The sequence below is a fragment of the Panthera onca genome, chromosome C1 (genome assembly GCF_046562875.1).
Source record: "Panthera onca isolate mPanOnc1 chromosome C1, mPanOnc1 haplotype 2, whole genome shotgun sequence".
Classification (NCBI taxonomy): Eukaryota; Metazoa; Chordata; class Mammalia; order Carnivora; family Felidae; genus Panthera; species Panthera onca.
The window spans coordinates 212,897,235-212,917,688 of NC_138346.1; the positions used below are offsets into that span (position 1 = coordinate 212,897,235).

Below are 20,454 nucleotides of genomic sequence, written 5' to 3' on the forward strand. Positions count from 1 at the left end.
CGTGGGACACAAACCCTCCAACTGAGAGATCATGACCCAAGCCGAAGTCCGAAGTCTGACGCTTAACCAACTGAGCCCCCAGATGTCCCTAAAGCTTTTTTTTTTTTTAAGATTTATTTTTAAGTAATCTCCGCACCCATCGTGGGGCTTGAATTCACAACCCTGAGATCAAGAGTCCTGTGCTCCACAGACTGAGCCAGCCAGGCTTTAACTTTTTTCATTGTTGTACTTTCAGCTTTCCTGTGTTCTTGTATTTTAGGTGTGTCTTGTATTTATTTATTTTTTTAATTTTTAAATTTTTAATGTTTATTCTCGAGAGAGATAGAGAGTGACACACACACACACACACACACACACGGAGTGTGAGCGGGGGAGGGGCAGGGAGAGAGGGAGACACAGAATGTGAAGCAGGCTCTAGGCTCTGAGCTGTCAGCACAGAGCCCGACGTGGGGCTTGAACTCACGAACTGTGAGAGCATGACCTGAGCCGAAGTCGGACGCTTAACCGACTGAGCCACCCAGGAGCCCCTAGATGTGTCTTTTATAAACACAATAGAGCTGGAAGTTCCTGGAAAATCATTTACAAGGTATGATCATGATGTGTATCTATGAAAACATCTATTTTTGTGTTAGCTAGTGGTCAGACTTCATGTTTCTTTCTTCTCCTTTCTTGCCTTTTGAAGAGTTGCTCACATAGCAACAACAAAGGAGTTGATCAAGGCTTTCTTTTTCCTCCTTTTTTCCCTCCAATGGTGTCTTGGAAATCACACATTCTACTTCTATTCTTTCAGTGGTTCTCCAAGACATTAATTTAACAAAGCCTAAAGTTAATCCAGTGTTTACTTTCCTTCCAGACAGAAAAGGTCTTTATTACACTTTGTCCCTGGTGAGCTCCTCCTGAAATATACCAGCATTTTTCTGAACACTAAGCCACATGTTTACTGTTTCCTTTGTGAATGGCAGATCTTCCCCATGGAAAAATGTCCTTCTTCTACAAGAAGATTCTTTATACGTTTCTGTATCAAAGGTCTGTTTGTGATAAACCCTATTGTCATTTCTCTGAATAGGCCTTTATTTTTCTCGTTCCTGAAAGATAACTCCTAGTCCACAATTTCAGGTTTATGTTATTTTTCACATCACTTTGAACATATCGTTCCCTGTCTTCTGACTCCTTTTGATGCTGTTGAGACATCAATTGCCAGTGTAATTGTCATTTCTTTTAGGACAACATCGTTTCTACCTGGTTGCTTTTGGGATTTTTGTTTTTTAATTAAAAATATTTTAGGGGCACCTGGGTGGCTCAGTCAGTTAAGCATCCGACTTCGGCTCAGATCATGATCTCACGGTCTGTGACTTTGAGCCCCGCGCTGGGCTCTGCACTGACAGCTTGGGGCCCGGAGCCTGCTTATGATTCTGCATCGCCCTCTCTCTCTGCCCCTCCCCTGCTCTCTCTCTCTCTCTCTCTCTCTCTCAAAAATAAATAAACATTAAAAAAATTGTCAATGTTTATTTTTGAGAGAGAGAAAGAGAGAGGACGTGCACAGGCAGGGGAGGGGCAGAGAGAGAGAGGGAGACACAGAATCTGAAGCTGGCTCCAGGCTCTGTGCTGCCAGCACAGAGCCCAATGTGGGGCTCGAACTCATGAGCTGTGAGATCATGACCTGAGCCGAAGTCGGACGCTCAACCAACTGAGTCACCCAGGCGCCCTGATAATGTTTTATAATAACGGGTTGGCTCTGTCCATAGTTGCTAGACTAATAGGTATGAACGTAAGCCCTCAACTACCTGAAGAACTGGACCCACAGAGGTCTGCTGTTGCCAGAGGAAAACCTCTGTGTTCCTTCCTGACAATTTTTTCAAAACTTGTAGAAAGCACTCAATAAATGTTTAGAGGACTAATAATGAATCAATAAAGGAATGGGCGGTCAGACAGACTGGTGATGGGACTCACGACATGCTACCCCCAGAATACGGCATCTTGGATATCGTGGACATCTTGGCATCATGGACATCTTAACCTGAGCGTTTGAAAAAATGGCAGAAGCAGGAAAGTCACTCTGACCCCTCCCCCTGTCGTTTCCTGAAACAGGTCCCAAATCTACTACGTGAAAGTTACCCTTCCTGAACCAGGAGGAAAGAGGACATTCTTATCACCGGAGACAGGGAACGTATGGCCAAGAAATCTGTAGAAACCAACCTTTGTTAAACGGACCCTTATATCCCTAGACACTTCTTCACCGCTCACTACCCCAGCCCACACCCCTTTGTCCTGTAGGTTCTTCACACATTTTTAAAAAATGTTTATTTATTTTTGACAGCGAGCAAGCGAGCGGGGGTGCAGAGGGAAGGGGCAGAAAGACAGGGAGACAGAGGATCCAAAGCAGGCTCTGTGCCAGAGACCCCCGCCCCTGACGTGGGGCTCGAACTCTGAACCTCGAGATCATGACCTGAGCCGAGGTAAGACGCTCAACCGACTGAGCCACCCGGGTGCCCCGCTCACACATTTGTTTCTTTGTGTGAAAGGTAGAAACGCTTCCTGCTGTTGTCACTTCAGGCCTTCCTTCTCTTGTGAAGGTTCTCGTAGACGTGTAAACGTCCCATAAAACGTACACGATTTCCCGGTTAATTTTGTCAGTTCACTTTTCAGACCCAGCCAGTGACCCTAAAAGGGTTGAGGAAAACTCTTTCCTTACCTCACCCCCTCCCTCTCTCTGAATAATTAAACGTGGCAACACAGGTAATGAGAAACACTGACGTGACACATTTTCAGACCTTACTAATCCATGAGTCAGGCACTATTATTATCCAACTTTTCAGATGAGGAAACTGAGTCACGGTGAGGTTAGGACACTGTCCTGTCTCTTATACAGCCAGTCACAGGGTGCAGTAGGGATTTGACCAAGCCTTGCTGGCTCTAGAGCTGTTTTGGAGGGAGGCTGGGAGAGTTGGAACTTCCAGGCTGTTCTGGAGACTCGTCCCCTGGGCCCAAAGCAAGGGCCCCGCATGTATGGCTGGCTCTGGTCTAGTTTGGGCCAATAGAAGACCTCGATCTCTCCCAGGAGGAGGAGGGCTCGTCTCTGGCTCCCTCATCTGGAAGGCTCAGCGTTGTGTAAGCAAGAAATACAGGATTTGGGAACTAGACCAGTGGCTTCAGCCCTCCTTAGCCAGAGACCAGAGGCAGGAGGAAATCTGCTTCCTGGGGCGGGCAGTTTCCAAAACATACCCCTGAGCTGCCCTGTGGGGAAAGGCAGTCTCTTGTATGCTGTCTTTTTTATTTTAATTTTTTTAATGTTTATTTTACTTTGAGAGAGAGAGAGAGAGAGAGAGCAGGGGAGGGTTGGAGAGAGAGGGAGACAGAATCGGAAGCAGGCTCCAGGCTCCGAGCTGTCAGCACAGAGCTCGACACGGGGCTCGAACCCACCAACAGCGAGATCCTGACCTGAGCTGAAGTCAGACGCTTTACGGACTGAACCCCGCCCCGGGCACCCCTTCCATGGGGTCTTTCAACCCCACATGCCTGGTAACAGGGGCCTTGAGGCTGGAACACTTCCTTACCAAGAGATAAAGAGCCCACCCCACACAGCCCGTGCTGACCTTGTCACCTCGAGCGGGAATATCTTTCCCAGTTTCAGGCCCAAGGTGAGCTCTTTTGTTCTGCTTACGGGTGCGTGTCATAGGGCAGCCGGCCAAGCCCCACTGCTAGATCTGTCCTCTCCCTCTCCTCCCTCTCGGGGAGGGGAGCGTCCTGCCACTGTGGCAGGAAGGCGGGGAGAGCGAGCCACTGGCCCCGTGCCAGTTACTGGGAGAGGCCTGCTGGCCACGGGGGACTGCCGCCAACCGCCAAAACTCATCTTGCTGCCTCCTCGGCGTGAGCAAAGCATGATTCATCCAGTGCTGGACTGCATCCCTTTCCCGGGTGCCTCTGGCCACAGGGTGCAGCGGGCAGAGCTGTCTGATGTCCTCCCTGGAACTGATACCCGGTGCGTGGTGTTCTGCTCAATGTGGCCACTTGTCCCCACCCCCACGTCCCAGCCCAAGCCACCAACATTGTCCTTTCAGAGCGTCAGATTGTGTCCCATTCTGTGCAAAGCCCTCCAGTGGCCCCCATCTCACTCAGAAAGAGCCCAAGTCTGGGGTGCCCAGGTGGCTCAGTCAGTTAAGCGTCCGACTTCGGATCAGGTCAGATCTCATGGTTTGTGGGTTCGAGCCCCTCATCGGGCGCTGCGCTGACAGCTCAGAGCCTGGTGCCTCCTGCGGATTCTGTCTCCCTCTCTCCCTGCCCCTCCCCCACTTTCTCTCTCTCTCTCTCTCTCTCTCTCTCTCTCAAAAATAAACATTAAAAAAAAAAAGGCGCCAAAGTCCTCGAAATGACCTACTAACCCTTTGCCAGCTGGTCCCTGCTGCCTTTCTGACCTCATTCCTCCATCCCTCCCTTGGCTCCAGCCGATCGGCCTCCTGGCCCTCCTGGCCATGCTCGGTAACAGGCTGGACAGGAACACACCCGCTCAGGCCTTCCTATGAGCTGTTCCCCTGCCTGCAACCTCACGCCAGGTGCAATCCCCTGACACTGGGGCTTTTTTTTTTTTTTTGGTCTGATTCTGGTAGCCCAGCATCTAGAAACCTCCCAGTTCCCATAGGCTCTTGGCTGCTTGTTGAATGGATGTTACAAAATCAGTCTTGAGACATGCTGCGTGGAAAGGGGGCACCCTGCCGGTGGCCCTCGCTCTCTCTGGGCCTCTGATGGCACTCTTCTTGCAGGACAGTCCTCCGGCTCCTGGGGCCACTTGGTCTGCATGGTCAGGGCGCCAGAGTAGCCTGGAAGTTTAAGTCACAGTCCCCCGCCCCCGGAGCAGCCCTTGGCCAGTGACCGGAAAGCCCAGCTCCCTTGCTTTGTACTGAGTCACACGCTGCATTCAGGGTCTGCTTCTGGGGATGCCCACCTAGGATAGGAACCTTCCTCTGCCCCCCATAAAGATCCGGTCAGACTTGAGGGATCTCTGGCTATACTATCCCCTCTGCTTGACACAGGCTCTCTTAGCTGTCCCCCCCCACCCCCACCCCCCTCACCTTTTCATTCCCTTTGGAAATCTGACATATTCACAACATACACACGGGAGCACGTGCCTACTGGAGGCCTCCCATGTGCCAGGAACTGGTAGAAACCAGAGAATTGGAACTTGGGTTTTAGTCCCATTCCTCGAAGGCCACACCCCTCCCCAACCCAAGGCCGCCTCAACCATGACCTTGAGGGGTGTTTCCTTCCAGTCCACTCTTCAATATTTCACCACACGTACCCTCATGAACGACATACAGGATTGCTTGGAGGTTTTTAAAGTCATGCTAACACTCTCATATTGCACACGCCATTCTGCAACCTGTTTTGCTCACAACAGGGGGACCGATGTCCATAAGAAATAGGTCTGGGGCGCCTGGGTGGCTCAGTTGGTTGAGCATCCGACTCTCGATTTTGGCTCAGGTCATGATCTTGCAGTTTGTGAGATCGAGATCCACGATGGGCTCTGCACTACCAGCGAGGAGCCTGCTTGGGATTCCCTCTCTCTCTCTCTCTCTCTCTCTCTCTCTCTCTCTCTCTCTGCTCCTCCCCTGCTTGCACTCTCGCTCTCTCTCATAAAATAAACTTTAAAAGAAAAAAAGAGGGGCGCCTGGGTGGCGCAGTCGGTTAAGCGTCCGACTTCAGCCAGGTCACGATCTCGCGGTCCGTGAGTTCGAGCCCCGCGTCAGGCTCTGGGCTGATGGCTCGGAGCCTGGAGCCTGTTTCCGATTCTGTGTCTCCCTCTCTCTCTGCCCCTCCCCCGTTCATGCTCTGTCTCTCTCTGTCCCAAAAATAAAAAAAAAAAAAAAAAAAAAAACGTTGAAAAAAAATTAAAAAAAAAATAAAAAATAAAAAATAAATAAAAGAAAAAAAGAAATTGGTCTGGTTTATTCATTTGAACTGCTGAACCATAGCCACAGGATGAATACAGCACGGATTATCTATCCGTCCCCTTCTGATGGTGAAGCTAGTTCCAGGTTTCTTACAGCTGCAGCCACTCACCAACCCTTGGTCCAGAGCACAGGTTCGGTCCCAGAGGTTCCTTTCGGAGCTCCTGCCTCCTGACAGCGGACTCCTAATGTCTATTCCCTGAGAGCAGGCACCAGGGTTCAGCCCTGCAGCCCCAGGCACTTGCCGCAGCAGGCACTAAGCCCCTTAGGACAGATGGACACAGGAGGATGGTGGGGTTGTGCACTAGGCTTTGATCTCTTTGTGCCGGGGACAATCCAGGACGGCCTGGGGAAGTCCAGGCACATGAGGCCCGGAGATCAACACTCAGTCCAGTGGGAGTGGAGCGGGACCCTGGCCACGGGACGCTTGGGGCTTCTGGACAGGTGTTGGTCCTGCTCAGCCCTCACACCAAGACACAGGGTCTGCCAGGGAGATGTCACCCTTTGCCTACTGACCCCACGTCATCACAGGCTCAAGGAGCAACCCACCAATGCTGTTACTTTGGGAACTTTCCAAGGGCCAGGCATTGCACTCTTTGTGTGTGGCATCACCCTCCGGGCAGGCATTAGCCCTTTTCCAGAAGACACTGAGGTCAGAGATGTTAAGTTGCTCAAAGGCACATAGCCAGGAAGTGGCAGAGAGGGATTCAAACCAATACCCAAGTCATCTGATTCAGAGACACACATGCCCGTCTGCCACACCAAAGAGGGCCCTCCTCTGCCCAGGCCCCGGCGAGGGCAAAGCTGGGTGCACGGCAGGCCCAGCTGGTCGTGAGCCCAGGCTTCCTCCCGCCACGACAGAACTGGCAACTAAGCCCAGTTTCCCTGGGGACTCAAAGGAGAAATCTCAGGAATGACAGGTCCCGGACCCAGCCCGGCTGGGAGATTAAACGTGGCTCAAAACACACCCAGCTACAGATTCCCCAAGCTTTTAATGCCGTGGCTCTGGGAAGGGCAGCTGGAGGCTGCAGAGGGTCTCAGGTGCTGCCGACACCCCTCCGTCTCCGGCCCCAAGGTCCCCAAGCACCGAGTGACCAGGCAGCGAGAAGCCCAGGGACCTCACTGCCACGCTGCACTGCTCCTGGGACTGAGGGCTGAGTACCACTTAAAGCTCTCAGAGCTTCTGCGGGTGGGGTCAACAAACTGTGGGCAAGGCCTGGCCCAGGCGGAGCTCGGCCTGGGGCTGCACGGGCGGGTGAGGAGAGACCAGGTTCCCAGCCTCACTGGCACGGGCCAGTGAGCTACCCTGAAGGGAGAGGAGGTCTCAGGGAGTCTGGGACAGGTATGCATGGGGCTCCTGGCCACTCGGGGCACCTGATTCAGGCAACCCCTGAGATGAGGAACAGGAGAACACAGTCCAAGGTGGGCGAGGCGGGGGGGGCATCTAGAACACCATCCGAGGCGCAAGGAAGGTGGTGCAGCCTGAGCCGCCTCCACGGTCTGTCATACTGGCCCCAGGCTGGGGCCCGGCAAAGCAGCCTGGCTTCAGTACCCTTGCGGGGCGTGACCCCTGCTCTCCGAGCCTCCGAAAGGGTCCGCGGGTGCCTCTGATGAGTCAATCGTCTGGTAGTCGCTGCGCTCCTGTGACGGTCCGAGGAAACCTAGGGGCGGGGGGACATGGGGGTAGGGGAGAAAAAAATGAAGGGTGAGGACTCGCGATGTTCTACCCACCCACCCCCACCAGGAGGGCCCTGGGACAGGGATGGCGAGAGCACCGCCTCCAAGCTACTGGCATATGTGCAGCCAATCCTCCCATATCCCTACAGAGCAGGCGTCTTGTTGCCCCCGCTTTACAGACGGGAAAACTGAGGGTCAAAGAGGTGGACTGACTTGCCTGCGAGCAGGGAGCTTGAAGCTGGGGACACTAAGAGTCAAGCCAAGGCAGCACGAGTGCTCTCGGCCACCACGCTTGGCCCTGCACAGTGCACGCTTAGCAACTCGAGGAGAGGGTGCCCAGCCCTGGGCCCACAGGCTCCTCTCCGAGGCACAATGGACACCGTGTTACTGCGTCCAGAAGGCCCAGAGCTGGCACAGCCGCAGAGCCCAGAGCGCTGGGCTGGGGGTGCCAGGTAGGTGAGAGGGTTCGAGGTGCCCATGCCCTCCCTCCCATCCCTGCCCTGCACATCTGTCCCGTGATCCGGAGCAGGTCCCAAGGGCTAAGGGCGCCAGCTCCTTCATGTGTCCAACGGGAGGAACGTTACTGGCTCCCCCAACCCCCCGGCAGTGCTGAGGTCAGCCAGGGGGAGGCCACAGGCCACCCCTGCCCTGGCCCGGCTGCTCCCCTGGGCAGGTCATGGGCCCCTCTGGGCCTCTCTTCTCCAGACGGAACAGGGCAAGACTGCCCCCCAGCCTCCCCCTACTTGTCTGAGATGAGATGTCAGAGAGAACAGGAGAACGGCCTGGCCACCATGAGAGGGGTACAGCTCAAAGCCGGTGTTGGAGGGGTAGCAGTGGGCCGGGGCGGGGTGACACAGATGTCAGCAGGGAGAGCACCCGGGGCTCAGCCGAGGCTCCCGCGGCCCATGCCATGCCAGCGCCTTCTTCCTTGGCCACCCAGACCCCACATGGCAGGAGGGGAGGCTCCAGGCTGCTACCGCCCAGAGCTGCCTCGGAACTGGGGCACACCCAGCCGTATCCGTGCTCGGGCTAAGAGGGGGGTCCGGTCGCCACCCCCAACTCTGCCCGCGGCCTGATGCCGGGGAAAGCTCCCAGCAGGCTGGATTGGGAGCACAGGGCTGGTGCAGCAGAAGCCAGAGCTTGTACGTCTCCTGGTCTGGGGTTCAGCGTCCACACCACACTCCTCCCTGCACCTTGAGCCTTTGTCCCCAGGGCAAGGACGGCCCACTCGGGCAGGGGCTGTGGGCCAGGCTAGACAGAGTCAGGGGAGACGAGGAAGGCGCTGCCAGCACCTGGGCCGGGGACAGGACAGTCAGGGAGCCGGCCGCAGGTGGTGGCCTCACCAATATGGAGCAGGAGCTCACCCCCGCGCTCCCGGTACATGTGGTAGACGAAGCAGCAGGACAAGGGCTTGAGGAGCAGGCTGAGGATGGCCATGCCGGCACCAAAGCGCTCCGTGTCCGAGAAGCCGGTCCGCTGGTAGAAGATGCTGATGTGGACGATGTCCAGGAAGATGGTGGCCGCCAAGCCACCCAGAAACTGCAAGACAGGCCAGGCGCAGGGCCCGTGGTGACCACGTGTCACCAGGGCTTAAGAGCGTGCCGGTGCCCTATCATGCCCTCATGCCCCCGCCCCCCGACCGGAAGCTCTGTCTGTGCCCTCCTGTGTCCTCAGGCTTTGCTGCAAAACACATCAGCAAGCAGGCAGGACCCTGTGGATGAGGCGCCTGCCCGAGGACTGTAGCACCGAGTACGGGGACGTGGGGACGCGGGGACCCGGTCCGCACCTAGCCTGTGGCTCCACCAGAGCCCCACCCCCCACCACTGCCCCTGTTGCCCTTGAGGCCATGATGGGGCACGAGCCTTAGCTCCAGAACCTCCAAGACAGAGGTCCCTTGGAGCTCACCCAATCTGTCTCCAGCACCAGGGAGGCCCTTCCTCGGTCATCCTGACGGGCCGGTGCTGGAGCGCCCACCGCCCGCCGGGGCGCAGCGGGTGTCCATGACAGGGCTCAGCAGGGCTGTGTCCACTCTGACCTCGTAAGTACAGGAGCTCCCTCTTCGTGGGTCTCCAGCCCCATCCCTCCCCACCAGAACCTAGAGGCGGGTTACAGGAAAGGGGTCCAGTGCCATCGAGGAGCGGCCACTCTGGGGCGCCTGGGGGGACCCCACCCGTGCCACTCTCTCGGGGAAGGCCCCGAGCAGACTCGGGGCGCTCTGGGCCCGGCAGGCCGAGAAGCAGGCCAGGCTAGTGAAGACACACGCGGGCTGGTAGCCTGGGTGGGCTTATTCACAAGGCTTTAGAGAATGGAAAACGGGGGCACGAAGAGGAGAGAGGATCCGGATGGGTGAGGGGGAGACCGGGGGGGGGGGGGGGGGGCCACGACCACCCTGAAGCCAGTCCTCTCGCTGCGTCCCCCGCCTCACCAGGCTTATGGCGTCGATGGAGTCCCTCTGAGCAACGGCCCACACGCCCAAGGCCAGGATGGTGAAGTTTGCCCAGGGATAGGGGCCCTCGAACGCTATGCAGCCCCTGTGGGAAGAGGCACCGGAGTCACATGAGGTGACCGCCCCCCAGGTGCCCGCCCCCTCCAGCTCCCGGGCCTCAGGACCCTCTGACGTGCCGTCTGCTCGGCTCCAGGGCACCTCCCCTGCCCTGGAAATGTCAGCAAGCAAATCCCCGTGGCGTCACTTCCCAAAGGGACCCCGAATCCGGCCATATCCCTCCAGCTCCAAAACACCATCCTCCCCTGGATACATCCAGGGATTGATCTCTGTGGCCTCTGCCCACCGGTCTCTCACTTCCATTCCTGCCCTTCCAGGGGCGACGATGTCGCTCTCCTGCTAAGAATTCTCCAGCAGTTTCCCGTCCCACTTGCAGTGAAATACAGACCCTTCCCGTGGCCTAAGGAGCCCTGTGGGATCCGGCCCGTGACACAGACTCTCTTACGGCCCAGCCACTGCCCGTGCTGTGTCCTCTACCCTGAACACTTGGCCCTGTTGTGTTACTTTAGTCTCAGCCCAAACGTTACCTCTGAGACTCTTTCCCCGACCACCTAATTTTAAGTACCACCTTGTCACTTTCTAACACAACACCCGCCCGTATCTTCTGTTCTGGGGGATCGTTACCAACTCCCGACGGATGTGTTTACGACCTGTCAACCCAATGACGCTATTAGCACAGAGGCCCTGCTAGCGACTAGCACAGTTCTAGATGCTTTAAAGGAACTCATCTATGTGCATTTATGTTCGCAACTCTAGAAAGGGAGCACAAATTACCGGCCTCGTTTTTAAACATGAGGAAGGTGAGGCACAGAGAGATCAGGTAACGTGCCCAGGGCCACTCGGCTTCTAAGTGGGGGAGCTGGGATTTGAACTCCAACAGCCTTAGCCCTTTTGCAGAAGACACTGGAAGACACCGCCATTGACGCAGGCAGTGTACCTTGAAGTCTGCAAAATGCACACAGAGGCTCACCTGTTTCCAGTCCTGGTTTGGCAGAGAAATCTCCCCAGCAGCTCAACCGTCTATTTCATTAGGCGGCAATTATGAAAATCAGCCCTGCAATCCTCGAGCCTCCCTTTGTGGCCCCAGGGAGTGTGGGATGAGCACTGCCACGCCTCTCCCCCACAGCTCCTGAGGGATGCGCCATCCATATACCCATCTGACAGATGGAAACCAAGGCCCCAAGCGGTGGGTGGGCCACTTGCCTAAGGCAACCCGGCTGGACCCTGGCTGGGCCAGGACCTGCCCGGGTCCATCTAATCCTGAATCTGCCATCTCTGGGCAGGAGTGTGATGGAAGAGTAAGGGTCTGTCCCCAAGCAAGTGACCACCCTGCGTCTCTCAGCTCATACAATATCTACTTGCTGAGCCACTGAGCTAAGCCACAGAAGGCGCTCAGCCCAGCGGCCAGCCCCGAGACACCCTCAATAAATGTTAGCGGTTATGACAGTTTCTAAAGCTATGCTTTCACCTTCCAGCGACCTTACAAGGTAAGGAGGGGTATCGGTAATACCGTCATTGTGCAGGTGAGAAAATGACTCAGGGGGTCTAAGTTTCCTCTGGAAACTGCCTGCCCCTCATACATTCTTGGGACGTGGGGAGCTTGCTGAGGACGTTCTTGGCGGAGGTGCTATTTGGCTTTGGAACTGGCCAGGAGACCCGCGGACAAGACCCAAGCGACACACGGACAAGACCCTGGCGATATGTGCACCCAGATCCCGGGAGACAGGTGGACACACAGCCGGGACACCTGTGGAGTCACTCACCAGGTCGTCAGCAGCCAGTGAACCAGGAGGATCGTCTGCGGCACAGAATAGGGGAGAGGGAAAGAAAAGATCTATGAATGTGACCACCAGATGGCTGGGGGGGGGGGGGGGGCGCGGCGGAGCTTTTGCAGCCAGAAAACACAGGACGCAAGCCCCTGTCTAGCACCTAAGAGGGCTTCGCAAACACAGGAGGGGAAGAGCAGGAGGAGAGGAGGGTTGGGGGTGGGGAGGCAGGCCTTGAGGGTCTCGGCAAGGAACGTGGATTTCATCCTCAGTGCATGGAGGGGACGCCACCAAAGGCTTTTCTGCAACGAAGTAACCTGGTATGGTTTAAGAAAAAAAAAAAATCCCTCTGGCTTCTTTTCTAAATGTCTACACTATTCCACCCCTCTTATCGCCCCAGATGTCCTTAAAATCACAGCCCCCATTACTGGAACTGGTCTCTCCTCCTGGTAATCAAAAGGGCCCTGCTTGGAAAGCAGACGGAGGAGGGAGCAGATGCTATGGGGAGGGCAGGGCGGCTGTGAGTTGGCGTTTCCGAAGGAGGGCACTCGGTGTTAAGGGGTAAGCGGGGACCCGCCAGGCAAAGGGGAGGAGAGAAAGGTGTTCTGAGCTGGCGCGTGACAACAGGAACGGGGAGGCAGGAAGGGGAAGAGGGAGTGGTGCTGAACCCATGGGGGGCCAGGAGCCCCAAGTCAGGAGCTTCAATGGGGTCCCAGTGGTGGATGGGGGACCCTGAAGGAGTTACTCAAGGGATTGGTGGGGGTCAAGCTGGGAGGGGGGGGAACGCCGAGAGCATGGGGAGGGGATAGCGTGCCCGCCGGCCCGGAGAGCGGAGAGCCAGGGCAGGCAGAGCACGGGTGTATAGTGAACGGCCCCGGCTTCTGGACTGGTGAAAGGGCAGAAGTGGGGGTCGCCACCTGCAAGAAAGAACCCTGGCTAGGGAGGGAGAAGCCCCTCGAGAGGAGTTACCACTTACTGTGCACATACTCTGTGCCAAAAGCCTTACACAACCTCCTTGGGGCCTCAGAACAGCCTCTGGAACGGACACGAAGCTCATTCCCATTTTGGGGGGCCTGGCTAGCTCAGTTGGGGGAGCATTCAGCTCTGGATCTCTGGGTCATGAGTTCAAGCCCACGTTGCGTGGGTAGCGATTACTTCATAAAATTAAATAAAATAAAAGATCATTCCCATTTTACAGATGGGAAAACTAGTCTCCGAGGAATATCAAGTCGATCCGGATTCCATAGATGGCAAGTGGTAAAACCAGAGTTCAATTGTAAGTGTGCCTCCAGGGCACCCAACTTTGCAGCGGAGGCCCGGGCTTTCAGCGGAGCAAAGCCATTTGAACTTTCGACAAATGTGGACATTTTCTGCACATGGGGGAGGTGAAATCCAGAGAAGATGGCTGGGATGTTCCGCCCCAGTGCGAGTGAACCAAAAAAGCTTTGGTGCCATGGCCCAAAAGCTCAACAGACTAGGAGAATAGTTCTGTAAGGACTGATGCTCCTGACTTTATGGAGGTCCCAAGACTCTGAAAAAAACAAGTCTGTACAGTATGGAAGGCTGGCGCTAGAAGGAATCTTCGAGGGGCACCTGGCTGGCTCAGTCGTTAGAGCATCTGACTCTTGACCTCAGGGCTGGGAGTTCGAGCCCCACGTTGGGTGTAGAGATTACTTAAATAAATAAAACTTAAAAAAGAAAAAGGAATCTTCATGACTGGCTACCTTTGTTTACTACCGAGCGCTTCCTAAGTGTCAGACCCCCGTACTAGGTACTTTCTATACACGGACGCACCTCATTCTTACAGTCCGTGGAGGTGCCATTTACAGTTGAGAAAACTGAGGCTCAGAGGTAAGTCAGTGGCAGAGCCACTCAACAGATTCAAATCTGACCATTAGCCCAGTGTTGTCTGACTGCCAGGCTTCTCTGGGCCTGGGCAGATGTGCTCTTCCCGTTACAAAGATGGGGAAACTGAGGCAGAGAAGTCTTAGTCTGCCACGGGGTTGTTAAAATGTTTTTTGCAATGTTTGTTTATTTTTGAGAGACAGAGAGAGACAGAGCGTGAGCAGGGGAGGGGCAGAGAGAGAGAGAGGGAGACAGAGAATCCGAAGCAGGCTCCGGGCTCTGAGCTGTCAGCACAGAGCCCCACGCGGGGCTCGAACCCACGGACCACGAGATCATGACCTGAGCTGAAGTCAATGCTTAACTGAGCCACCCAGGCACCCTTTCCTTTTATTTATTTTTTTAATGTTTATTTATTTTGAGAGGGGGGAGGGGCAGAGAGAGAGAGAATCCCAAGCAGGGTCCGTGCTGTCAGTGCAGAGCCTGACACGGGGCATAAAGTAGGGCAACATGAGAAAATAGAGGATCTCATGAACCATGAGGTCACGACCTGAGCTGAAATCCAGAGTCAGATGCTTAACCGACTGAGCTACGCGGGTACCCCTGCCATAGGTTGTTTTTTTTTTTTTTTCCCAGAGGCTTAAGAGATGCGATCTCATGGTGCTCCTTTTCTCAGGCATTTAAACTTTAACCCGGCATCCCTGGCACCTGCTAGGCACCCGCCCTGGGGACTCAACGGTGAGCAGAGGAGATGTGGTGCCCTGCGGGCCTTCCAGAACTTTTACATGGTGGAGGACACCTGCTGATCAGATCATCACCTTAGAAACGAAGGCTCCAGTGAGAACCTCTTCCAGAAGGAGGGTGATAGCAAAGGAACCGGAGACCCATTCTACAGCCGGGTGGGGTGGGGCCGTGGGGTGGTTCTGAGGGAATGACTTTAAAACAAATTTTTTTTTTATGTTTATTTAGTTTTGAGAGAGAGAGAGAAAGCACGAGCAGGGAAGGGGCAGAGCGAGAAGGGAGACACAGAATCCGAAACAGGCTCCAGGCCCCGAGGTGTCAGCCCAGAGCCGACACGGGGCTCGAACTCGTGAACTGCAAGATCATGACCTGAGCCAAAGTCAGAAGCTCAACCCACTGGGCCACCCAGGTGCCCCGGGAGTGACTTTTAAGCAGGGGATTAACTAGGGGCAAAGATCAAAGAAGAGCCTTTCAAGCAGAAGGGACGGAGCCTGCAAAGGCTCTGTGGCAGAAGGAAACATGGAACCTTCTGGAAACTGAAAAGAAGCCAATGCAGTCGGACCGAAGAGGAGAGCAGAGGACGGACAGGAAGCTGGGGGGTGGGCAGGGCTGGGCCTGGGAGGTGTGGGAAAGAATTCTGATCTTTATCTCAAGAGCTAACCACCACCACCCGGTCTGTCTTAACAGGAAACCCTACCCACAAGAGGGGAGAAGTCTTGCCTCGAAGGCCACAGCACGTGACCAGTCGCGAGAGTCCTGGTGTCCGGCTTTTGGACTAAGAGAAGACACTGAGAAAGACAGCACAGGGGAGGCAGCTCACATCACCACCTTCCTCCTGAAAATCAACACCTAAGCCTTCCGCACTGCTGGCTTCTATTCCAGGAACCGTCTTAATTTCCAAGTGCTCTGCTTCCTCCATTCAGACCATGCACACAACGGGCCCCGCAGAGCTCTGCCTGATTAAGGGGAGCTGGATGAGGAGCAGGCCCCCAGGGTGCCCGCCGATGCCCAGGCAAGCCTGTGGGGAAATCGCTCTGTGTCACCTGTGAGATAAAGATTTGTCCTGGAGCCGAAAAGACCTGTAAATGCAGCGAGCGCCTGCCTAACGTCCAAAACTATGCCATCTGTTTGGGGAAGAAAAGAGTGCAACCTGGAAATACTGAGGATCCTTGAAGACACAGGGTGTCCCCACCATGTGACAGACATCATTTTTGTTTTATAAATACTGAAGAAATTAAGCACCTTTTGATCATGTCTCTTAAGGCCCTGGGAAAAGGAACCCACAGAAGACTAAGCCTCAGTTTCCTCATCTTTGTAGTGAGAGGACACGCCCACCCAGGCCTAGAGTCCAGGAGAGCTCCAACCAGACACCGAGCCAAATGGGCCCTGCCCTTCCCGACACAGGAGGGAACAGTGACTCATCTCAGCACAGAGAACTGTCTGCCGGCTGTTGGGGAGGTTTCTGGGAACCAAGGGGACACCAGGGATTCTCAGGTACTGCCTGAGAGACTGGGGGATGGGGCGGGGGGGGGGGCGCTGGGCTCTGAGAACGTGCCTGGGCAGCCCTTCCTGGCTGGGCAAGAGGACAGAGACCTGAGCTCCTGGACTCTTCATACAGTGCTCGGCACAGGGGGCCTGCCTGGCTCTTCCCCAGGGAGCATCCAATGTGTCAGAAGACTGGGGAGGGGAGGGCCAATGGGCCACGGCAGCCAGGGGTCACAGGATGCTGGACTGGAGACCTGGGTTCTGATCCAGGGGCCATGTCCCTTTGTGTCTGTGCCCCAGGGTCCTTCTCTGTGAAATGGAGGCAATACCTATGTCCCCATATGTCCCAGCGGGGTGCCTCAACTGTAGAGAGACAGCGTCTGATAGTTACTGTACGTATCCAGTCATGCCAAGTACCCCCGTGAACAGGCATCTTGGAACAGCGTCAATAACACAATTCCTGTTACTGATGAGGACCTGTCTGCCATGTGTCTACACTGCCCTGAACACTTGGACCATGTCACCCTGCAACTGTATGGGGGAGAGAGTATGAAGGTTCTTTTACTTGTGAAGAAACGGAGGCAGTGAGAGATTAGGTCACTGGCCCAAACTGGAACACTTATAAGCAAGAGAGCTCAGATGCAAATCTCCGAATCGGTCTGTCTGGTCTGAGTTTTTCTGCTAATAAAAATGTAATGCCCCAGGGTGCCTGGGTGGCTCAGTCAGTTAAGCGTCCGACCCTGGATTTCGGCTCAGGTCACGATCTCACGGTCCATGAGTTCGAGCCCCACGTTGGGCTCTGTGCTGACAGCTCAGAGCCTGGAACCTGCTTCAGATTCTGTGTCTCCCTCTCTCTCTGACCCTCCCCCGTTCATGCTCTGTCTCTCTGTCTCAAAAATAAACATTAAAAAAAAATGTAATGCTCCACCAACTTCTGGACCACTGGATCCTTCTCTTAGCACCCTAGAAGGTAGCGTTTATTTTTATCCTCTTTTTACAGCGAGGAAACTGATACTCAGGTTAAGAAACCTGTTCAAGGTCACACAGCTAATAAGTAGCAAAGTCTATGCTACACGGTCGGGATCTGGAGGAGAAAGGCAAGGGTGGATGGAAATGAGGTTTAAGCAGAAGGGAAGGCTAAGGGGAACCCAAGCGGTCATGTGGACCATGACTTAGACCCCTTGTTTGCCACTAGAGGGCCCATGGACGAATGGGGTTGGGTGTGGGGGAGATTCCTAGACAGGTGGTAGACAGAGCTAAGGTCAACCTATACAGATCAATGTCTGGAATATAGTTCTATGAGTCCTGTGTAAACATTCAGCAGCCTGTTACGTGAGGCAGTAAGACCGCCCAGGGCAGCTAAGGCTGAGGGACCCACGTCAGGAACGCCACAGCAGGGAGGCAGAGTCGGGCGGTGGTTAACTGCCTGGGCAATGAGGCCAAAGATTTGGATCTGATCCTGGCTCCATGATGTAGAAGCTGTGTGATCTCGGGCAAGTTACCGGATCTCCTGGAACTGCTGTTTGCTCATCTGTGAAGTAGGGACAATAACGCCCGGGTCATAGAGTTGTCATGTGGATCTAGCGGCACAGGGAGGTAGAGAGGTACGTGAAACACGCAACACAGTGCCTGCCAGGGAGGCAGCCCTCAGCACACGGCCATCCTCGTTACTCCCGTCAGGAAGTCGGCTTCCTAATTTTTAACCGAATGCTGCTATTCCCTGGCCCCTCCTCCCGAAGATCTTTTCTCACAAGACCTCACGGACCCAAGTCTACTCTGTTCTCAGCTTGTCGCAATGTCATTTCTGTAGCTGAGGACTTGCCTCTCGGATGGGGCTCGGTTAGGGGCTGCCCTTTGGGTAAAGGGCCTGTGGCAGCTGTTTCTTTCACCTGTCACCACTGACCACTCTGGCTGGGCTGGGCACAAGCCGGCATCCAACCAGTTGCCAAGGAATGTATGAAATGAGGGGGTGCGGGGCCACAGGGGTGCGTTTTCCCGGCTCCCCGGGGGTCCTGATCTCAGAACATCCCACTTTGGTGCCTCCAGGGAAGGAGTCAACAGCCGCTCTCCATAGGGTGGCCGGATTTAACAACAACAAGACAGAACGCCCAGTGAACTCTGAAGTTTGGTTAATAAACAGTTTGTTAGTATGTCCCGAATATTGCCTAATACTTATGCCTAAAAGTTACTCGTTGTTGGTCTGAAATTCAAATTCAGCTGGATGTCCTGTATGCTACCTGGCAAACCTGTCCCCTCAGAGCCTCCTAGTACTTCCTTATCTCTGACTGGTAGCATCAGTGACCTTTGGAAACATGGGGTCTTGTTTCTGCCTAGGGAACAGCCAGCCATGTCACTCTGGGGCACCGAATACCAGGACATAACCTGTGGGTGCATTTGGCCTGTTAGGCACATGAAGTTGCTCAAAAACAAAGGAAGCCCCAAAGGGACTAAGGCTCCCCCAGTGGATGGAAACCATCAAGGCAGAAGTCAGTCCTAACTGGAGGCCAGGAAAGGACCTGGCTTTGAAGTCTGACCCCAGTTGGTCCAAAGCCTGACTCTGCCACTGAATCCCTGTGGGACCTCGGCAGGTTACTTATCGGACCTGAGCCGGAAGTTTGCTCCTCTGTAAAAAGGTGACAGTATTGGCTTTCTCAGAAGGTGGCTGCGATCGAAGGTGGCTGCGATCGAGTAAACAACCTGGCTCCTGGGAATGAGGAGGGTTCCCTGCCCTCTCCATTCCCACAGCTCTGCCCCTCACCTGATTCTCTCCTAGCGATTATTGTAGGCAAATCCGTCATCAGAGAAAAGGCAGCCGGCACTGACTCACAACTGCCCGGAACACAGGGGATGTTGACCCCAACAAACCGCAGCTGCCCTCCTGTAAACCTCTTAGGCTGGAAGCTTCAGGGAGGCAAATGGCATTAAGGAAAACCTGCCCATGTGGAGTCCGAACACGACCCCGTCTAACAATCCGCAAACGGATCACGTGTTGTCTTGTAGCCCTCTAGGCGTTAGATTCCTTTGGTGCTGGACGCCACGCGTGCTAAGTGCTTCGTCACTGGGGAGTAAGAGGCCATTCCTGGATATAGCCTCAAGGGGGAGGGCGCCCAGACCCAAAATGGCAGGTCTGGCCCAAGGCTCACACCTTGCTGCCCAGAGCTAAAGGTCCCAGCCCCTCGCTGGCAAACTCAGCCCAGAAGCGGAGGCCGCCGGCGGTGGGCGGGGAGAAAATGAAGAAGCCGCTGGCATCTTGAGGAGCTGAGGACACGCCACAGGAAATGAAGACACCCCAGAAAGGCTCTCAGCGTCCTCCTAAGTGTATACGGTGGGGGTTTTCTGCTTTTAAGTAACTTCTCTCGGAGTTCCCGTTTTCTTAAGAAACAGGGACGCTGCACTGATCAACTTTGGAAAAAGCACTCGTCTGGGAATTTCGGCTTTTCTTAACCCGATTAAGCCAACAAAGCCGCAGGGCGGTGCTGGGCGTGCAGGTGAAAGGTCTGCCCCCCTCTCTCTGGGAAAGGGCAGGTGTCCAGCCGCCGAGACCCCCGTCGGGCTCTCAGCGCCCGCCCCCAAGTCCGCCCCTCCCACCCTCTCCGGGGGGAATTCTGGGCTCCTGGGCCGAAGCGATCCTCCCGCCCCCGCCGCCTCCAGCTCCCTCGCGGTCTTCCCTGCCGGCCCTTCCCTGGATCCCTTTCCTTTTCCGGTCTGCGCATCTCCTTCCCGGCTCGGCTCCACGCACTCTTTCTCTCTACTACCCCTCTTGCCCCAAGCTCTTGATCCCCTCACCTCTAAAATCCTTCTTGGAAAAAAAAAGCAAACGCCCGACACACTCTGGAGGGCCCGCCCCGCCCGCGCCCCGCCCTGCCCGTCGCCACCTTCAAGTTCACGGTAGGGAGCTCCATCCCGAGCTAGGCGGAGGGCACCTGCGCCGCGGCCGCGGGGGCTCCTGGGCTCCGGGGCTCCGAACTCCGGGCGCAAACTTGCCTTGCCCCGCCCCGCCCCGCTTCGGCCACTCCACCTCCAGAGCCGCTCCGGGCCACGTGAGGCGGGCCACGTGATCGCTGCCCCGTTGCTAGGAGACGGCGTCCGGCGGCGCCCGCCCTCCTCCGGGTTTCCAGCTCCGGCCGCCTCGGAGGCAGTTCCCGCAGGCGGTTGGAGAACGCTGGGGTTCGTGTCGCCAAGGGCGCAGTATCTCGCCTGGTTAGTAACCTGACAGGTGGATCGAGGGGACCACCTGCAGCTGAAGAATTGGGGGGACCGTCCAGGTGCCCACAGCTGGTGTCTGGTCTCGTCCCTGCGGGTACCCCCCTCCTTGCTTCCTGGCGTCAAAGTGGAGACACTGACAATACCTACCTCATAGGATCCTGGTGAGGTTAAATGAACTGATTCCTGTTGATAATGAAAAAATTATTCTGACACTTGCTGGACGGGTAAGGAAGACTGTTGCCGTAGGGGTATTGCAATGGGGAAGCCTGAGGAAGCTCACCTCCCAGGACAG

At 55.4% G+C, this 20,454-nt stretch overlaps 1 protein-coding gene across 2 annotated transcripts; it reads right to left on the reverse strand.

Annotated features, from left to right (window-relative positions):
* Positions 1–5,921: 5,921 nt before the first annotated feature.
* AGTRAP (angiotensin II receptor associated protein) lies at positions 5,922–19,979 on the reverse strand. Of its 2 annotated transcripts, none has more exons than XM_078452422.2 (5): positions 19,832–19,979; positions 11,886–11,920; positions 10,045–10,150; positions 8,984–9,158; positions 5,922–7,603 (listed from the first exon to the last, which is right to left on the reverse strand). In XM_078452422.2, exons 1-5 carry the CDS (start codon positions 19,856–19,858, stop codon positions 7,488–7,490), a joined length of 459 nt encoding a protein of 152 aa, XP_078308548.1. In that variant the 5' UTR covers positions 19,859–19,979; the 3' UTR covers positions 5,922–7,487. The 2 variants fall into 2 exon arrangements, with proteins under 2 accessions (XP_078308548.1, XP_078308547.1); XM_078452421.2 differs by having other exon boundaries at positions 8,963–9,158; positions 19,832–19,978.
* Positions 19,980–20,454: the final 475 nt, after the last annotated feature.